At 25.1% G+C, this 16,084-nt stretch overlaps 1 protein-coding gene across 4 annotated transcripts in view; it reads right to left on the bottom strand.

The window, feature by feature from the left end:
- LOC126896758 (tyrosine-protein phosphatase non-receptor type 14) overlaps positions 1 to 16,084 on the bottom strand; it is a 41,188-nt gene that overhangs the window by 3,804 nt on the left and 21,300 nt on the right. For all 4 annotated transcript variants that reach the window (XM_050669807.1, XM_050669805.1, XM_050669806.1 and 1 more), the window contains 14 exons: positions 14,602 to 14,787; positions 12,527 to 12,696; positions 11,342 to 11,439; positions 7,153 to 7,223; positions 6,858 to 7,013; positions 6,712 to 6,797; positions 6,512 to 6,644; positions 6,349 to 6,438; positions 5,848 to 6,023; positions 5,633 to 5,774; positions 3,826 to 3,899; positions 3,616 to 3,751; positions 3,380 to 3,526; positions 3,186 to 3,315 (listed from right to left, as the gene is read on the bottom strand). In XM_050669807.1, the coding sequence (XP_050525764.1) occupies positions 3,186 to 3,315; positions 3,380 to 3,526; positions 3,616 to 3,751; positions 3,826 to 3,899; positions 5,633 to 5,774; positions 5,848 to 6,023; positions 6,349 to 6,438; positions 6,512 to 6,644; positions 6,712 to 6,797; positions 6,858 to 7,013; positions 7,153 to 7,223; positions 11,342 to 11,439; positions 12,527 to 12,696; positions 14,602 to 14,787 (1,795 nt within the window). The remainder of the gene's footprint in view (positions 1 to 3,185; positions 3,316 to 3,379; positions 3,527 to 3,615; positions 3,752 to 3,825; positions 3,900 to 5,632; positions 5,775 to 5,847; positions 6,024 to 6,348; positions 6,439 to 6,511; positions 6,645 to 6,711; positions 6,798 to 6,857; positions 7,014 to 7,152; positions 7,224 to 11,341; positions 11,440 to 12,526; positions 12,697 to 14,601; positions 14,788 to 16,084) is intronic.

Below are 16,084 nucleotides of genomic sequence, written 5' to 3'. Positions count from 1 at the left end.
TATTAAATAATAATAATAATTATTAAAATATTATTAAAAAAAAAAGGTTTCTATAATATATTTATACTAAGATGGTCTTATTATTAACTTTTGAATTTAAACCGTTTCACCAACAATGTCGGAATAAAAAAAAATTCGTTTTTCAAAAGTTAGTCAAAATTGATTTTAATTCTAAGACATAAGAGGGTTGAAAATCAAACCTCGAGTAGATTTTTTTGTTTATATCAAAAACTAAGACATCCATGACAAAAATTAAAATAATATAATTTGTAGATATAATGTAATTGTATATAAAAAGATATTTACAAGTTTTATTCTAAATTAATTATTTTTCCATAAAAAGTAAAAAATATACTCTTTTTTTTTATTTATACTTAAAATATAGGTTATATTATTCACATATTTGACTAATTGCTCGTTATACAAAAAAGTGTTTCATACAAAAGTTGTTTAACATTCTATTTTCTAAAATTTATTTTCAATAAAAATTTTTGTACCTTTATTTTATTTTCTAAAATACTGACTTGAATTAAGAATAACATTCTTACATAATGAAAGAAAAAAAATTGTACTATTAATCATGATATTATATCTTTTATATTGTAATATTATTTAGTACTGTATCAGACAATTTTTACTAATGCAAAAAAAGAAAGTGGTTGTATGTTTGTTACAGATTATAAATTATATCAAAAAAAAAAATAATAATTTTAAATTAATTGAAAAACAAAAAAAAAAACGATCATACTTAAAAATGGAAAAAATTTATAAGTTTTAATAACGATTTATATATTTTATTAATTTTTATTTTACACTTTATAATTGATCTACTTTATCAGATAAAGCCATATGAATAGAAATGACCAGCAGTGATACTTCATAAGATGAGGTTTGTAATCTTAATTATTCTGAAGAATATAGGGTGTATCCCGGTGAATCAAGATTCTGGTAAACCAGGTCTATCAAAAATTTGCAGGAGAGGAACTTCAAAGCTTTTGACTTTGTCAACTACTATCTCAACTACAAGCTGCTTTGGATAAGTGCAAAATTAGTGATTGTATGGTAATTTATATAATTACAGCAACTGTTGAATCGTTGGGTAATAATATTTCTAAGTTAGTAATAAGTAGATCATCTATCCAATGCAACAGAAAACTTTTTAAAGAAAATAAAGGTAATTAAAAAAGTTTTTAATTGTTTGATAAAGATAATCTTTTTTTATACTGAGATGGTAAAATGCTTTCTGATAAAAGGAAAAGTCAAAGTGAATAGATTACAAGTTTTAGCGTCATTTAAAGAAAAGACTCAGCACCTTGATGTTCAAAAATTTAAGACAGTACAGGTAAATAATATGATAATGAAATGTATGATATATTAAATTAATAGGATATTACTAAAAAAATACAAGCATTATGCTGTGACATTACCACATCTAACATAAGTAAAATTAAAGATGTCTGTATTTTATTAGAACATTTAATAAACTAAAATCTTCTATACTTACAATGTAAAAGACATATATCGGAATTAGTATAAAGAAATATTTTTGAAGTAAAACTAAAATTAAGTACAACATGTCTCTATGTACTTTTATTTAAAAAATTGTATGATAATTGGCCAAATAGAGATACAAAATTTTTGATAGTGGTATAACTGATTTATTTGTATGTACTTCAATTAATGACGGCTAATTTAAAATGATTCACTTTTACTTAAAAACATTATAAGTTCAAAAATGTCGCGATGACTACAAAGAAATTCTTGAGCTTTCATTAATTTTTTAAGAGCAACTCCTCTAAATGGAATTTTCAGTACCTTGGTGATTTTAGTCATGTTAGATGGATGTCAAAAGCTATTTATTCTTTAAATTATACTAGTTTAGAAAACAATTTATTCTAAGTTCAAAAGAAGAGAATACAATTATAAATATATGTATTTTTTTGGTTAAAATATATATTGAGTACTGGTTTATATGACCTAAATTTGTTCAATCTTCTTATAATGATTATGACTTTTTAATATCATTAACTTAATATCCAGATGCTGTAATTTCTAAAGCCATTGTACATAAATTTAGTGTTCATCTTTGGTATCTTTTTCCTAAATATATTGCACTATAATTATTTGATGATCAAGTTCAATCAGAAATAAAAATTAAATTGGTATAAGCAACTAAGGAACTTCTAGATACAAAGGAAATTAATACCTTTGCGAAAAAAATTAGTTTATCAAAAAATATAAACACTTTTACAAAAAAAGAATTTAATGATTTTGTGAATATAGAATTATTAGAATTCAAGAGTTCAAATGTCGTGTGATTTTTCAGAACTTCATCCTAACAGTTGGATTGAAAATAATGAATATATTAGAGGTAAAAATATGTTATCACAATTACTTGTTGTCAAAGGGGAGTCAAATTAATACAAGAGTATAATTAACCAAAGATAAAAACACGAAGCAATTTTTACTACAAGTTGTTAATGATTATCACGAATGATATGGTGATTACAAAAAAAAAAAAAAAATATATTGATAAATCAATAGTATTAATTTAAAATAATTCTTATAGTTGCATGTATTTTTTTTTAGCTATGAATTATAATTTTTTAAATACTATATTACAATGACTCAGTGATATTTTTTTAACTACATAAATATTTTATATAATTATTGTAAAAAAAAATCAAGTTTTATAAATATAAATTGTGATGTAGTTTTAATGTATATTAAATTAAAACACGGAATGAGTTGAAAATACAAAAATTTTATTGAAAAATTTGGAGAATAGAATTTTAAACAACTTTTGTATGAAATACTTTTTTGTATAACGAAAGGTAATTCATATATATCATGTTAATAAAATAACTCTTCTTTTTTATACAAATAAAAAATTTATGTTTTTAACTTTTTTGGAAAAATAATAAATCTAGAACAAAATTTGTAAATATCTTTTTATATACAATTACATTATATCTTCAAATATATTCTTTTAATTTTTGTCATGAATGTCTTAGTTTTTGTGATAAACAAAAAAAAATAAATCTTCTCTCTTACGACATGTTTCCACAAAGTATGGGGTGAAACGGTTAAAATTAAATAAAAAAATTCTGCGTTTATAGATAAGGGCCACCGTATTCTAAACAATTGTCTAGAAGTTATGACAACTCTAGCTTTTAAAAACTTACCATTACTACAATTATGAGGTCTTTCATGAGCAAGCATGCTAGTAAAAGGTTGATTTAAAATAGGACCATATTGACCCATATAATACATCATATTATTATCATTGAAACCATTTCGAAATTCATTTAAATTCTGAATATAAAAAAAATATTAAATTATATAGATTAATAAATATATACTATAGTAATTGTATTACTTGTCTTGATCCAACTAAAACATTTAAATTTGTATAAGTTCTGTGAGTATCTGAATTTGATAGTGTTTGGTTAGCATTATAACGATTTGGTATCATATGAAAATGTGTTCCTCTAGAAGACAAAAGATCTGGACTAGATCCACTAACCTAAAAAAATTCATGTTGTAATTATAAAACATATGTTAACATTTTTTTTTTATAAATGTTTATGTGTAATTATCTGTGATAATACTTACTGGATTTTGCATGTATCCTAAAGGACAAGCTCTTGCTAAATCTGGTGTACTGTTGCTAATTGGGTATGGTGGAGGTGGTTTATATACTTGCACATACTCAGAATCACGATTGGTTATATCTAAATCTGATGCTTGCCTAAAAATATTGATATATTATATATAGTAATTGATTAATCTATTGTACACAAAATAATAATAATAGGTACACACCCATGACTGGGATGAACTGTTGTTGACATATTAACTTGTGTTACATCAGGAAATTGCTTGAAATCATTGGTATACTACAAACAATATCATAAGTTAATCATAGAAAATTCATTAGATTTTACACACATTTTTTATTGTATTTTGTTATTTTATAATATATTGTCAGTTATTAGGTCATAAGTGTAACTTTTATGATTAAAAATTTTTAGAAAATACCAAAATATAATTTATTTCACATTATTATTCAAAATAAATGTTTTTTTCTACTTTGAATTTAGATAGGAGCAAAGTGTTTGTTGATTATAATTTTGAAATTTTTGTTAAATATCTTGAAAATATCTGTTAAACGACAAAAACTAATTGTATTTTAAACAAAAAATAAATATCAACTTCAGGTAATTTTTTATTTTTTAAATATATTTAAATTAAATTAAGTAAAAATATTTTAAAAATAAAGTGTAGCTAAACAACATTTAGTATCCTTTAACAAATTATAAATGTATGTTTTTTTTATTTTTAAAAATATACAAGTAATCACATTTCTACTAAAATTTAATAAGAAAGTTACCACCATTTGTACAAAATACAATGAATACATTATTTATTACATTCAGTACTATTTCTGCAGGGGAATTCGTTAGGATCACAGGCTCAACAACCCAAAAAATTAAAGTTAATTCAGGGGAGGGTGGTAACACGTACCACTGCTCTTAGCCGGTCATGACTCTGATTAGTTGGGACGGTAGGCTTGAGCATACCTGCTTGCTAACAGCGAATAGGCCTTCAAACCCAGCCATATCAAATAAATGAGTTGCTAACTTGTCACAGAGTAGTTAGCTGAAAGGTAAAGTGACCATTGGAATCCTCTATGGCACCTGGTGCACCATAGAGTATACAGCCTTATCATAGTATGGAGCTTTGCTGTGATGGACTTTTATTCAATGAATTTGGGATAAACAGGGATACTACGGACAACTTGTTGGAACAAGAACATGAACTGGCGGCTTTTGCAGAACAATTGTCAAACTTGAAAGTCTCAATGCGAACAACGAGACACTTGATGAACCGTCTACAAACAAAGAGACAGCATTGTCAACAAATACAGACCAGGAGTCGCAAGATCAACTATGAGAAGTAGCGGACAAAATCGAGGGTGTAAATCTTAGACCTGAGAAACTCAATCTAAAATGTTTATCAAGACCCTCGGTCTACTGCTGGGTGATCTTAATAGCATGACTAAACATCAAATAAGCACTTTGATTGTTCTACTGACAGGACATAGTCACTTGCTTAAACACCTTTACACAATGGAGGTATCGGAATCACCATTGTGCAGGAAATGTGGAATAGGAGAGGAAGACTCAATTTACATAATGAGCGAATGTGAAGCCTTGTCCACACTATAAATAAATACATAAATATACTACATACATAAACATATAAACATACTATAAATACATGAGTAAACCTTTTCCTGAAAAAGAAGATATTAAAAACCTAAGACCTAGAGAGATACTTAATTTCGACAGAAAGACAGGACTCCTTGATTATCCACAGGGATGACTTGATGGTCCACCCTTATAGAATGATATATATAATGTGATAAAACTTAGGTGTGTAAAACGAATCAAGACAATTCGGTATGAAGTGTGCACAATGGAACAATAGGTCTGAGTTTATTATTATCTGATATTATGTTCACCTTATTAATAACTAAAACTAAAACTATCCAGTACTTTTTTTAAAATATCACAATGTATAAACTTTAACTAATTGTTATCATAAAAATTGAATTAAAATATATTACTTGATGAAGGTTTATGTCTTGATGACTTATTGATGTGGTAGGAATTAAATTTGGAGTTTGGTTGTAATAATTTCCTTGTAAATATTTACGCTGAACAGCTGTTTCATAATCTGGTGCCAAGCGATAAGATGGCAATTTAGATCTATCAATCATTTAATAAAGTAAGTTATGTTAAGTAGACAAAAATATGTACTAGAAAACAAGCTCAATATTACATAGATTTATGTCCAGTTTTATCAAATCGAAACTTATCACAGGTTTGAGTTGATGACAAATCCAAACAAGATGTTGATTGTGCACGAATACCATTCAAGGGAAATGGCCCCCTTAAAATATTAGAGTCAGGCGTATCAACAGTATCTAATTCATCACGACTACTGTCAATATTGTTCTAAAATTTTTTATAGTTTTATTTAGCCAAATTCAGTAATAATGATTGAATTATATGCATTTAAAAAAATTTGTTAAGTTATTCCAAACACACCATCAGTCAGTGCAAATCTTTATTGACTTAAAAATTTAGTTATTTATTGTTAACAAAGTTGGAGTTATGAGGGGTTTTTTCCTCTTTAAAAGCGAAAAATATTTCTACAATACTATAAAATCCTACAACAAAGTTGCACAAACAAGACCCTTCAAAGTGAATCAAACAAAACTTATAAATGCATATAACTTTTAGCTCTAAATATAATATTATACTATACTAATATACATACATCCATTTGCAACTCTAAAGATTTTTTCAAAGCATCATCTTTATTATCATCAGGATTATCAATTTTTTCGTGTAATCCATAAAACATGTGCTGAATAACAAAGACAAATAATAATATTAGGTAATTTATGTAGACACATAAAATTTTTTAAGTAATATAAGACCTGTAAAACACACATATTCCATACATATTTTGCTGTTTCAACATCATTGAATTGAAACTGAATAAAATTGTCATGTCGTCCTTCTATACTAAAATATCTTTTATGGTTTATGACATTTGCTATATCTTCCCATCTATATTAAGTACACATAATTATATCACAAATAATATATATTTTAAGTAATTTTATTAAAAACATACTGATAAAATGTTATTGTTTTGTTTTGATTGAGTATAGTTACTCCTTTGAGACATACAGCCAGAGTCACTTCTATTCCATTATCATCCTAGAATTATTTATTTTTGTAAAAATCGTTTTTTTCTTTAGAATTAGTTTTAATATTTACTTTCGCTTGAAATTTTTCCTGCCCATATCCTTCTAATTGTTGTGCAGCAACTATATAATATTCTTCAGCAGTCCCTTGGGGTAAACCAGCTAATGCTAAATGTTGACAGATAACAGCTTCTGTGAGACTTTCCAGACGCCCTTGTTGTGTCAGATGCTATTTTTAATTTTATTTTAATAAACATAAAATATTTTTTATCAATAGTAACAAACATAATAGATTAAGAATATTTTATAAAATTTATTTTAATACAAAAACTATTCACTATTTTAAATAAAGGTTAATAAATTGTTACCTTAGGAAAAAGAGCAAAATCTTTAAGATATTCAGAAGTATGCTTTTCTAAATCATGATTTCCAAATTCAGCTAAAAATCATATAAAACATACATTTTACCTATATTATTTAGATACATATTATGCATAGATTCTTAGATACCCCACAGAAAAAAGATCTAAAAGAAAAATATGAATTGTTTTAAACAAAATTTTTTTGAAGTGATAAAAAATTAGATTTAGGTTTCCCAAAAATATATGTCCACCCTAACCTATCACATTGTGTAAATAAACTTAGCATTTATATACTGTCAAATAACTTAATTAATTAATTTTTTTTATTATTATTAACTTAATATTTTATCAGTTTATTTTAGTATTTTATTTATTTTCTTTTAGGTACTTGTTTTTTTCAATTTATCAAAATAAAGAATTTTTTCATTCCTTAAATCTTATAAGAGTGTCATAATTTTTTTTTCAATGGTAATATACATAATTAACTAGTTCATTTATTAGATAATGATAACTAATAAAAAAAAAGGTAGCACAGTGTGGTCGCGGCACAGTATGGATGTGGCATAGTTGGGACAACTATATATGATATCTGACAATGATTAAAATCACTATCATAAGAAACGCTTTGATGCACATATGTAGATAGTGTTTAATTTTAAGAAATTGGTAGATTATTTCAAAAACAACAATAACACTTATTCCCTTAATTTTATCCCGGTTAGTTATTTGATTTATAATTATGATATATGAATAAATAATAATTATAGTAATTAAATTTAGTATGTGATTGATATTTAATAATATTATATTGTAATTTTTACGGAGATATTATAAAAATAAAAAGCAGTTGTATATTTATATACTTTTAATGCATATAAAAATTTAAAGGGATAGATGCAATACTTTTTAATAAAAAAATTTTGTTACTTATGAATAAATACACTAGACTACATGGAACTTTCATCAATAACAAAAATATACTTTTCTAAAGATTAATATGGAGTTAGGAAGTTTTATAATTACTATTTATAGTAAATTTGTCAGAGTAGCTCAAAATTTTTTTGCATTTTTATCGTAATAGATAACTGAAATAGAAATAATAGTAATCATTACCTAGTAAATTTTGGCATTTAAAAAGATTCTACAATTGAAATATTTAGAACTTAATTAATTTTAATGGTTTGCTTTAACTAAATGAACCAGTCAAAACAAAGTTGTTAAAAAGATTTACTCCATTGAGCGTATTATAAAGTTTAATTATAATTGTAAAAATCCATTGTTAATTCAGGAGAAACTAACAATCGTATTTTTAGAAATTATTTATATAACAACATGTTACCAAAAAATTTGGAATATTATAGTCTAGTAGTAGCACATACAAATACAGTAAAAAAATTATTAAATTACAAAGTAAAATGATTTAATTTTGTAGTTGAAACCTATCATATCAAATTATCATAACAAACTTGATTCGTCAATAAATACTTTGAAAACATTAGAAATGAATGATTTTAATTGTCTGTATGGACAACATGGGATAACTAACTGTTTAATTGATAAATTAAAATTTTTTTTCAATTTTTGAGGGTAATATCTTCAACTAGATACGAATTGTAGTAATTTGATGTATCGTTGAAAAATGTAGGTCAAGTTAGAGCAGAGAAAATAAGTGATGGTCACAAAAAAATACTTTCTTAGCTTTGCATCGAAGCTAAAACCTAAAATATAGTAAAATAATTTTAATATGAATAAGAAATTTCTTCTTGCAAGGGGCGACTACAATGATGGGATCCTTGATCTTTATTGAAGTTATTGAATCTAAATGAGATAAAAATCAAATGAGTTGAACATTTATTCTAACTTAAAAAGAATTAAGAAAAAAATGCAAAAAATTCTTTCCCATAGGCGGGTTGGAATCTTGTACCCCAAGTGCGTCAAACACAAGTTATACCGACTCGGCAACTGTCGACTCAAAAAAATGGCTATTTAAGCTAGTACAAATTTCAAAGTTATTTTTCTCGACTTAAAAAAAGCAAACAAATTTAAATAAATTTAACTTTATATGCTATATCAATTTTATTTATATGATATTTATCCAAATCAGTGTAGCACTCCCTTTTTTTTTTCTCGACCGGCATAAGTGTGGACCGCCTTGGAACTACCGTTATGTAATACCTAACGGTAGTTTCAAGGCAGTCCACGCCGTCTCTAAAACTCACACCACCACGTTGTGAATCAGCCCAAAACTAATCAAGAGCTGATTCAAAACGTGGTGTGGCCTCCCCCGTTAGCCGGAGTGGGATCTGTTGCCCGGGTTGCACCACGTGGAGGTGGGGGCAAGACTTTGCGAGGGGGTCAAATAATTCACAAAAACATAAACACGAATACCTAAGGCACCGGCCTAAACCAGCGCCTCAGGTCCTCCTATGCCGGGCGGCGTGGCTGCCTCTGTCTCAGATGTTCCGCTTCCTCCTTCTTTAATAAGACGGATTCGGCGAACGCCTGGACAAGCCTTCACGCATCCCGGCTCCTTAACATCAGGTCCACCATGGACCTGATTCGGAACGTGGACCCTAGTCGAGACTCCAAAGAGTCCAAAAAGTTCCAAAACCGGCAAATGGTGTGCAGAGCGCCGTCAGCCTCTCCCGGGTGATCCGAACAGGCTGCTTTAGGAATACGGTATAAGTACTCGTTAAAGCAGCCGTGGCCAGACATCACTTGGGTGAAACGATGTCATTTTGGTATATGGTTTGGTATAATATGGTAGTCATTTTCATCATGAAGACAAATCCAGAGGTCAAATTTTCTTTTTTCAAATTAAAGTATATTACATTAGCTTTAATTTAAGAAATATATAAAAGTGTCAGTCTTTCCGGAACATTTTCAAAAGTTAAGTTGAAAAAGTTACTTTTTTGAAAACCTTCCTGTGGGCTTGTAAAGGGTCAAATGTTCACAAAAATATATAAAATAATAGGTGAATACCTAAGGTATCTATAAAAAAAAAATTATTTGATTCGGTTATTTTTAAAAAAGTTATGGCAATTTTAAGTAAAAAAAAAATTGAAAATATCGATTTTTAAATTTATAATTTTTGGGTTGAATTCAACCGTTTACGGGGAACGAGGGATTTTTTTTCAAATTTTGAGGGTAATGTCTTTGACTAGATACGATTTGTGATCTTTTGACATATTGTTCATCAAAATCAGTACAGCGAGAGCTAAAATTGAGCGTATACAGACACAAAAAAAAAAAAATAATAAAAAAAACACATTATAATAAAATTAATACATTCTCAGCTTCGCATCGNTATTTCAAATTTTGAGGGTAATGTCTTTGACTAGATACGATTTGTGAACTTTTGACATATTGTTCATCAAAATCAGTACAGCAAGAGCTAAAATTGAGCGTATACAGACACACAAAAAAAAAAATAATAAAAAAAACACATTATAATAAAATTAATACATTCTCAGCTTCGCATCGAAGCTAAAAAAACTGATTGATAACAACTTTTAGACAAGTATTTCGGAAATTTTTGATATTTCTATACCTAAGTGAGAATAAGAGTGCAATTGAAACACAACTAGTAAAAAAATAACAATACTTGTGACTTCAAGCTTTCACTATAACATGTTAATAACTTATGAAATACTGATCGAATAGTTGTTATCAATCAGTGATTTTTATAATTAGTTCATTATCAATTAAATAAACCGGTTGATAATGTATGTTGCCATTTCAATAAATAAAATTGATACCCTTATATGGTACAAGAGTTGAACTTGAAAAATACTTTTTAATAGATAAATTGAAAAAACATGTACTTAATAGAAACCAAAAAAAAAAAAATCAGAATATTATTTTTATTATTTAGATGATTTCAGTGGTTCATAATAAATGTATCATCCATTCTACATGAATATCTGTAGTGTAAATAGAAATTTTGTATGGGGGGTCCAGATAGCTTTTAGAACGTAGAGTAGTAGAGAGATTCACCTTCCTCTATCCCTCACTAATATGAATTTATGTCCATGGTTGATCTGGACCTGGGACCCCTCTCTTAGTTGTACTAATGATGAATATATATTTAATATGCATATTAATTAGGTTAATTATAAATTTAAAAAAAACTATCAAAGAAAATTTGGTTATAAAAAAAAAATCATATTATTAATTTTTTTGCTAGATTTAATACCTTGCATACTGTAACTTGCTAATAATACTGCTTGATCAGCATCACAAATTATTCGACCTTCAATAACATCCATTTTAAGCTGAAGAAAAAAATGATACCTACAAATAAATAGAATAAAATCTTTGTTATTCCATAATTAAAAATTCTAATTCACTTGAAATACATTTTTCTACAACAATTTAAGATTATGTTTTTGTTTTTTTTATTTAAGCTTACCTTTACCAAAAAATAACATAAATAGCCAGTTAATTAATTAATAAACTAATAAGACATTCCCCTACATCAGTTTTAATAGTTACTACAATTTTATATTTATACTAAACAAAAACTATTAAAATTATCTAGTTTTTACTAGTTAATAAAAAATTTCAAATAATTATTGATAAAACTTTTTTTACTTTTAAAAATATAAACAAGAAAAATTTAATTATTTTCAACATAACACATTAAGGTACATAATGATAGATTTTACTATATTTCTCAGTAAGCTAATGTGTATAAAGTATAAATCAAATATCAAAGCATATTTAGCAAATCACTATTAAACCTATATTAATAATTATATAAATATATAATTATGCAATTATCATATGTAACATCTAAATATACCATTATATTTATCGTTAAATGATATGTAACATTACATTATATCATTACTTCAATTACCTCAAAATGAAACAACACCGGAAAAGTATATAAAAAAAATCAGCATTTGATCCGATTTCTCGAAATTTGAATTTATTTTTTGTATTAACAGCAATTTTATCACTTTATTTTTGCTCAAAATGCAAAAAAGTTAATATTTTTTAAATCCTTATAAAATTATCTATTTGTTAGTTAAAGTTTTATAGTTATAAAATAAACCAAAAATATTTATATTTAAAATTTCAACTATATTTTTTTTTACAACTTTGAAAAAAATGTGTTTAATTTGGTAGAACAGTTCTAAATTTTGCTCTCATATAGTTATTCAAAACTTGATGATTAACATTTAATAAGTAATAGATATGAATAAAAATTTCACAATTAATATAATTAAAGCATTTTTATATAAATTCTTTTATATACATCTAAATTTACCAAAAAATATAAAATTTTGATGAAAACATATTTTTGATGAATATGTGTACTTTTTTAAACTTTATTTGATTAATATTAAAATATATAAATAAGATTATAACTTACCTAGTCATTTCATCCTTGATAAAAGATACATTAGATACATAGTACATAACTCTTAAGTATAGACTAAAATGGCAAGCATATTTGTCCAATTGTCTCTTTAATGGTCTACTTAAATCAACCCAACGAGGATTACCATTTCTTGATATGTAGCGTAATCCCAAAATTTCTGGCTATTCAAATAATATATAATTATTATAATTTTGTTTAGAACTGAATGCTCCTTAATAAAAATTCAATAAATAGTTTACATAATTTACATATCATTTATAATAATCATTAAAGTTCTTCAACGATATTGATACTTTAATACAGTAACCATTTTGTTAAAAAATTTCGCTAATTTCAAAATTCATACTAAACATAGAATTTTCATCATCAATATTAAAATACATATTACAAAAACCCAGCACAAGGGGGTCGCGGCACAGTGGTGACATGGTATAGTTGGATCAAGTATAATGATATCTGACAGTAATTAAAATCACTATAAAAAAAAACGCTTGGATGCAAATCTTTAGAAAATGTTTAATTTTAAAAAATTGGTGGATTATTCCAAAAGCTACAAGATCTGCTATTTCCTTATTAATATTCTAATTAAGATAAAGTATGTCAAATAAAAAAGGGATATAAATATTATTTCTCATAAAAAAATTATGTTGATCCATACACTTTTCAATAAGTTATAGCATTATAAAGTTAAAAATGTAAAAAATAAAATCGAGAATTTTCACACAAATATAGCATTTGGTAGACATTTTCACTATGAAGATAAAATAGACTGAATTTTTTTTTCCATAATAAAGTACATTAAATTAGCTTTAATTCATGATATATATATAAAAGTGTCAGATCTTCCAGAACACTTTCATAAGTTAAGTTGAAAAGTTAATTTTTTGTGAAAAAGTTGTCATTTTAAATCCCCCCTCCTGTGGGCAGGTAGATTGTCAAATTTATAAAAAAAAATATACCAAATAATAGGTAAAGACATCAAATATCTATATAAAATTTTCATTTTTGAAAAAGTTATGGTAGTGTTAAGAAAAAAATGTCAAAAATTACTGATTTTTAAAATTGTAATTTTTTTGGAGCTTTCCCCCATTTACAGGGAACAAAAGAAAATTTTTCAATTTTTGAGGGTAATGTCTTCGAATAGATACGATTTGTGATCTTTTGACGTATCGTTGAAAGAAATTCGTTTGGTGAGAGCTGAGTAAAAGTGGTAACAGACACAAAAAAAAACACATAATAGTAAAACCAATACCTTCTCAGCTTTGCATGGAAGCTAATATGAATAATAATATTTTTATAATTTTAGTTGTAATATAGAATAAACATAAAGCAATAATTGTATTTTCTTAATAAGAAATCTTATCTAAACTTACACTTTTATACAATATTTAATACAAATTAAACTGACAACTTTTATAACTTTTTACTGTAATTTTTTACCTAAATAATATATGTGTTCTTAGACAATTTAAAAGCATATTTTATTTTTTTAAAGAGAAGGTTTCTTAAATGTGTTTACTGAGTAAGGTGGTTAATTTGTTAGTAGAGAGAAGAATGGTGACTCCTAAAAACAAGATGAATGCTCGCTTAACTCTCTGTAAATGGGTCTTAAACCTTTGTCAGTGTCTGATATACACTATATTATATGAAAGTGAAAGTTTAGATAAAATTTCTTGTTAAGAAAATACAATTTTTGCTCTATGTTTATTCTATATTTCAACTAAAATTATAAAAACATTATTATTTATATTGTAATATATATTTAAATGTTGATGATGAAAATTCTATGTTTAGTATAAATTTTGAAATTAGTCAAAAATTTTGAACAATATGGTTAATGTATTAAAGTATTAAGTGTATTAAGTGAATAAAAATATCATCAACATGCTTGTTTCATAAATTATAGAAATTAAAAAATATTTGATATAGTAAGCTTAAATTTTTATCATTTTTTATTTAATAAGAATCAAACATTTATTACAACATTTTAACATTATATTTACATTATTTCAATATTTAGTCCATAAAAAATATCTATATATCATTATAAAATATAAAATAAATACCTGATGCAAGCCTAGTCTTTGACAAACACTATCTAAACATTCCTGTCCAACACTTTCTGCAGAAAGTGTACATTCAATGGAAGTACTGTCTAATAGTTCTACACAAATCACATAGAGTGACTTAGAAACAACATTGTACTGTCGACTTTTCTTTAAACGTAATTTAAATGGCATATTTATCTTTTCCTAAACATCATAAAACATTATTTTAAAGTATATTTTTAATACACTTAAATTTTCCAAAAAGTGTAATCAAAAGTATTAATCCTTACAAAGAAAATGATAAATTCTGAATTATTTTAAAATAAAATAAACATTAAATACAGCAAAAAACCAAATTTCTGAACCATACTGACTAAAAATGTTGAATGCAAAACTAAAAATTTAATAAAGGACTTTAAGAAAAATCTCAATTTATTAAATAATTTTGTTTCTTTTATACAAGAAATATCTCATATTTTTTTATTACATATTAGTATTTGTAAGATAATATTTTTATAATCAACTTCAGACATATTAAATTCATAAAAAAAAAACCGAAAATTGTAATAATTACAAAGAATAGATTTTGCCGTAATGGTACAGATTTACAAATATTATTCAAATTAAGTTATATATTATAGTTAAATTACAGCTCAAAAACTATCTTAATAACATGAACATAACTAGAAATACTGTAATTTTTTTAAAATTCAGTTAAAATAATTATCATTAAAAAAAATAATAATACTTTTAATTTTAAACAATATTTTCAATTTGTATTACAAAATAATTTCAACTAATAATTCCAAAATGTAGTAGTTTAAAAGTAATGTTATTAAGTTGGCAGTTAAGAATAGACAGGTTTTAAAACTGAACATAATTTGTTGTCCTATATATTAACACAATAAGATATATATATATATATATAAAGCTTTTATATATTTATTTAAAAGCTATATATTAATTAAAAGAAATTTGTCCAATGCTGTTATTTAAGGCATTTGTTATAACTCAAGAAGCCAAATAAAAAATGTATGTTTATTTTTAATTAAACAAGTGTTATAATAGTAGAAGTTCTGTATTTTCATTCTTCTAATTAAAATATTAAACTAACTTGTAATATATTTATAAGAAATCATAATATACAATATAAAACAAAAGAATTTTATAAAATCTAATTTTAAAAGTTATTTTGTGCATATACTATACAATGAAAATTTGATAATATATTAATAGTATGAGTAATATTCAATATGCATATATACAACTGAATAAACAAACATTTAAAACCCTATTTTGATATGTATTTTGAATTTTCACAACACTATTATTAATGACAAAAATATTATAATAACAAACATTAATTAAAACTTGTTATTGTTTAGTAGGTTAACAAACACTGTTAAACACTTAAATTTGTATTTTTTAGGTAATTTATCACATATTCTAAACAAAATACATGAAAATTCTCTATTTACCATTACAACAATTGACATTATTA

Source organism: Daktulosphaira vitifoliae, unplaced genomic scaffold (assembly GCF_025091365.1).
Source record: "Daktulosphaira vitifoliae isolate Bord-2020 unplaced genomic scaffold, ASM2509136v1 Scaffold_1, whole genome shotgun sequence".
Lineage (NCBI taxonomy): Eukaryota > Metazoa > Arthropoda > Insecta > Hemiptera > Phylloxeridae > Daktulosphaira > Daktulosphaira vitifoliae.
The sequence above is the reverse complement of the archived record's forward strand: the minus strand, read 5'-3'. Positions and strand labels throughout refer to the sequence as shown.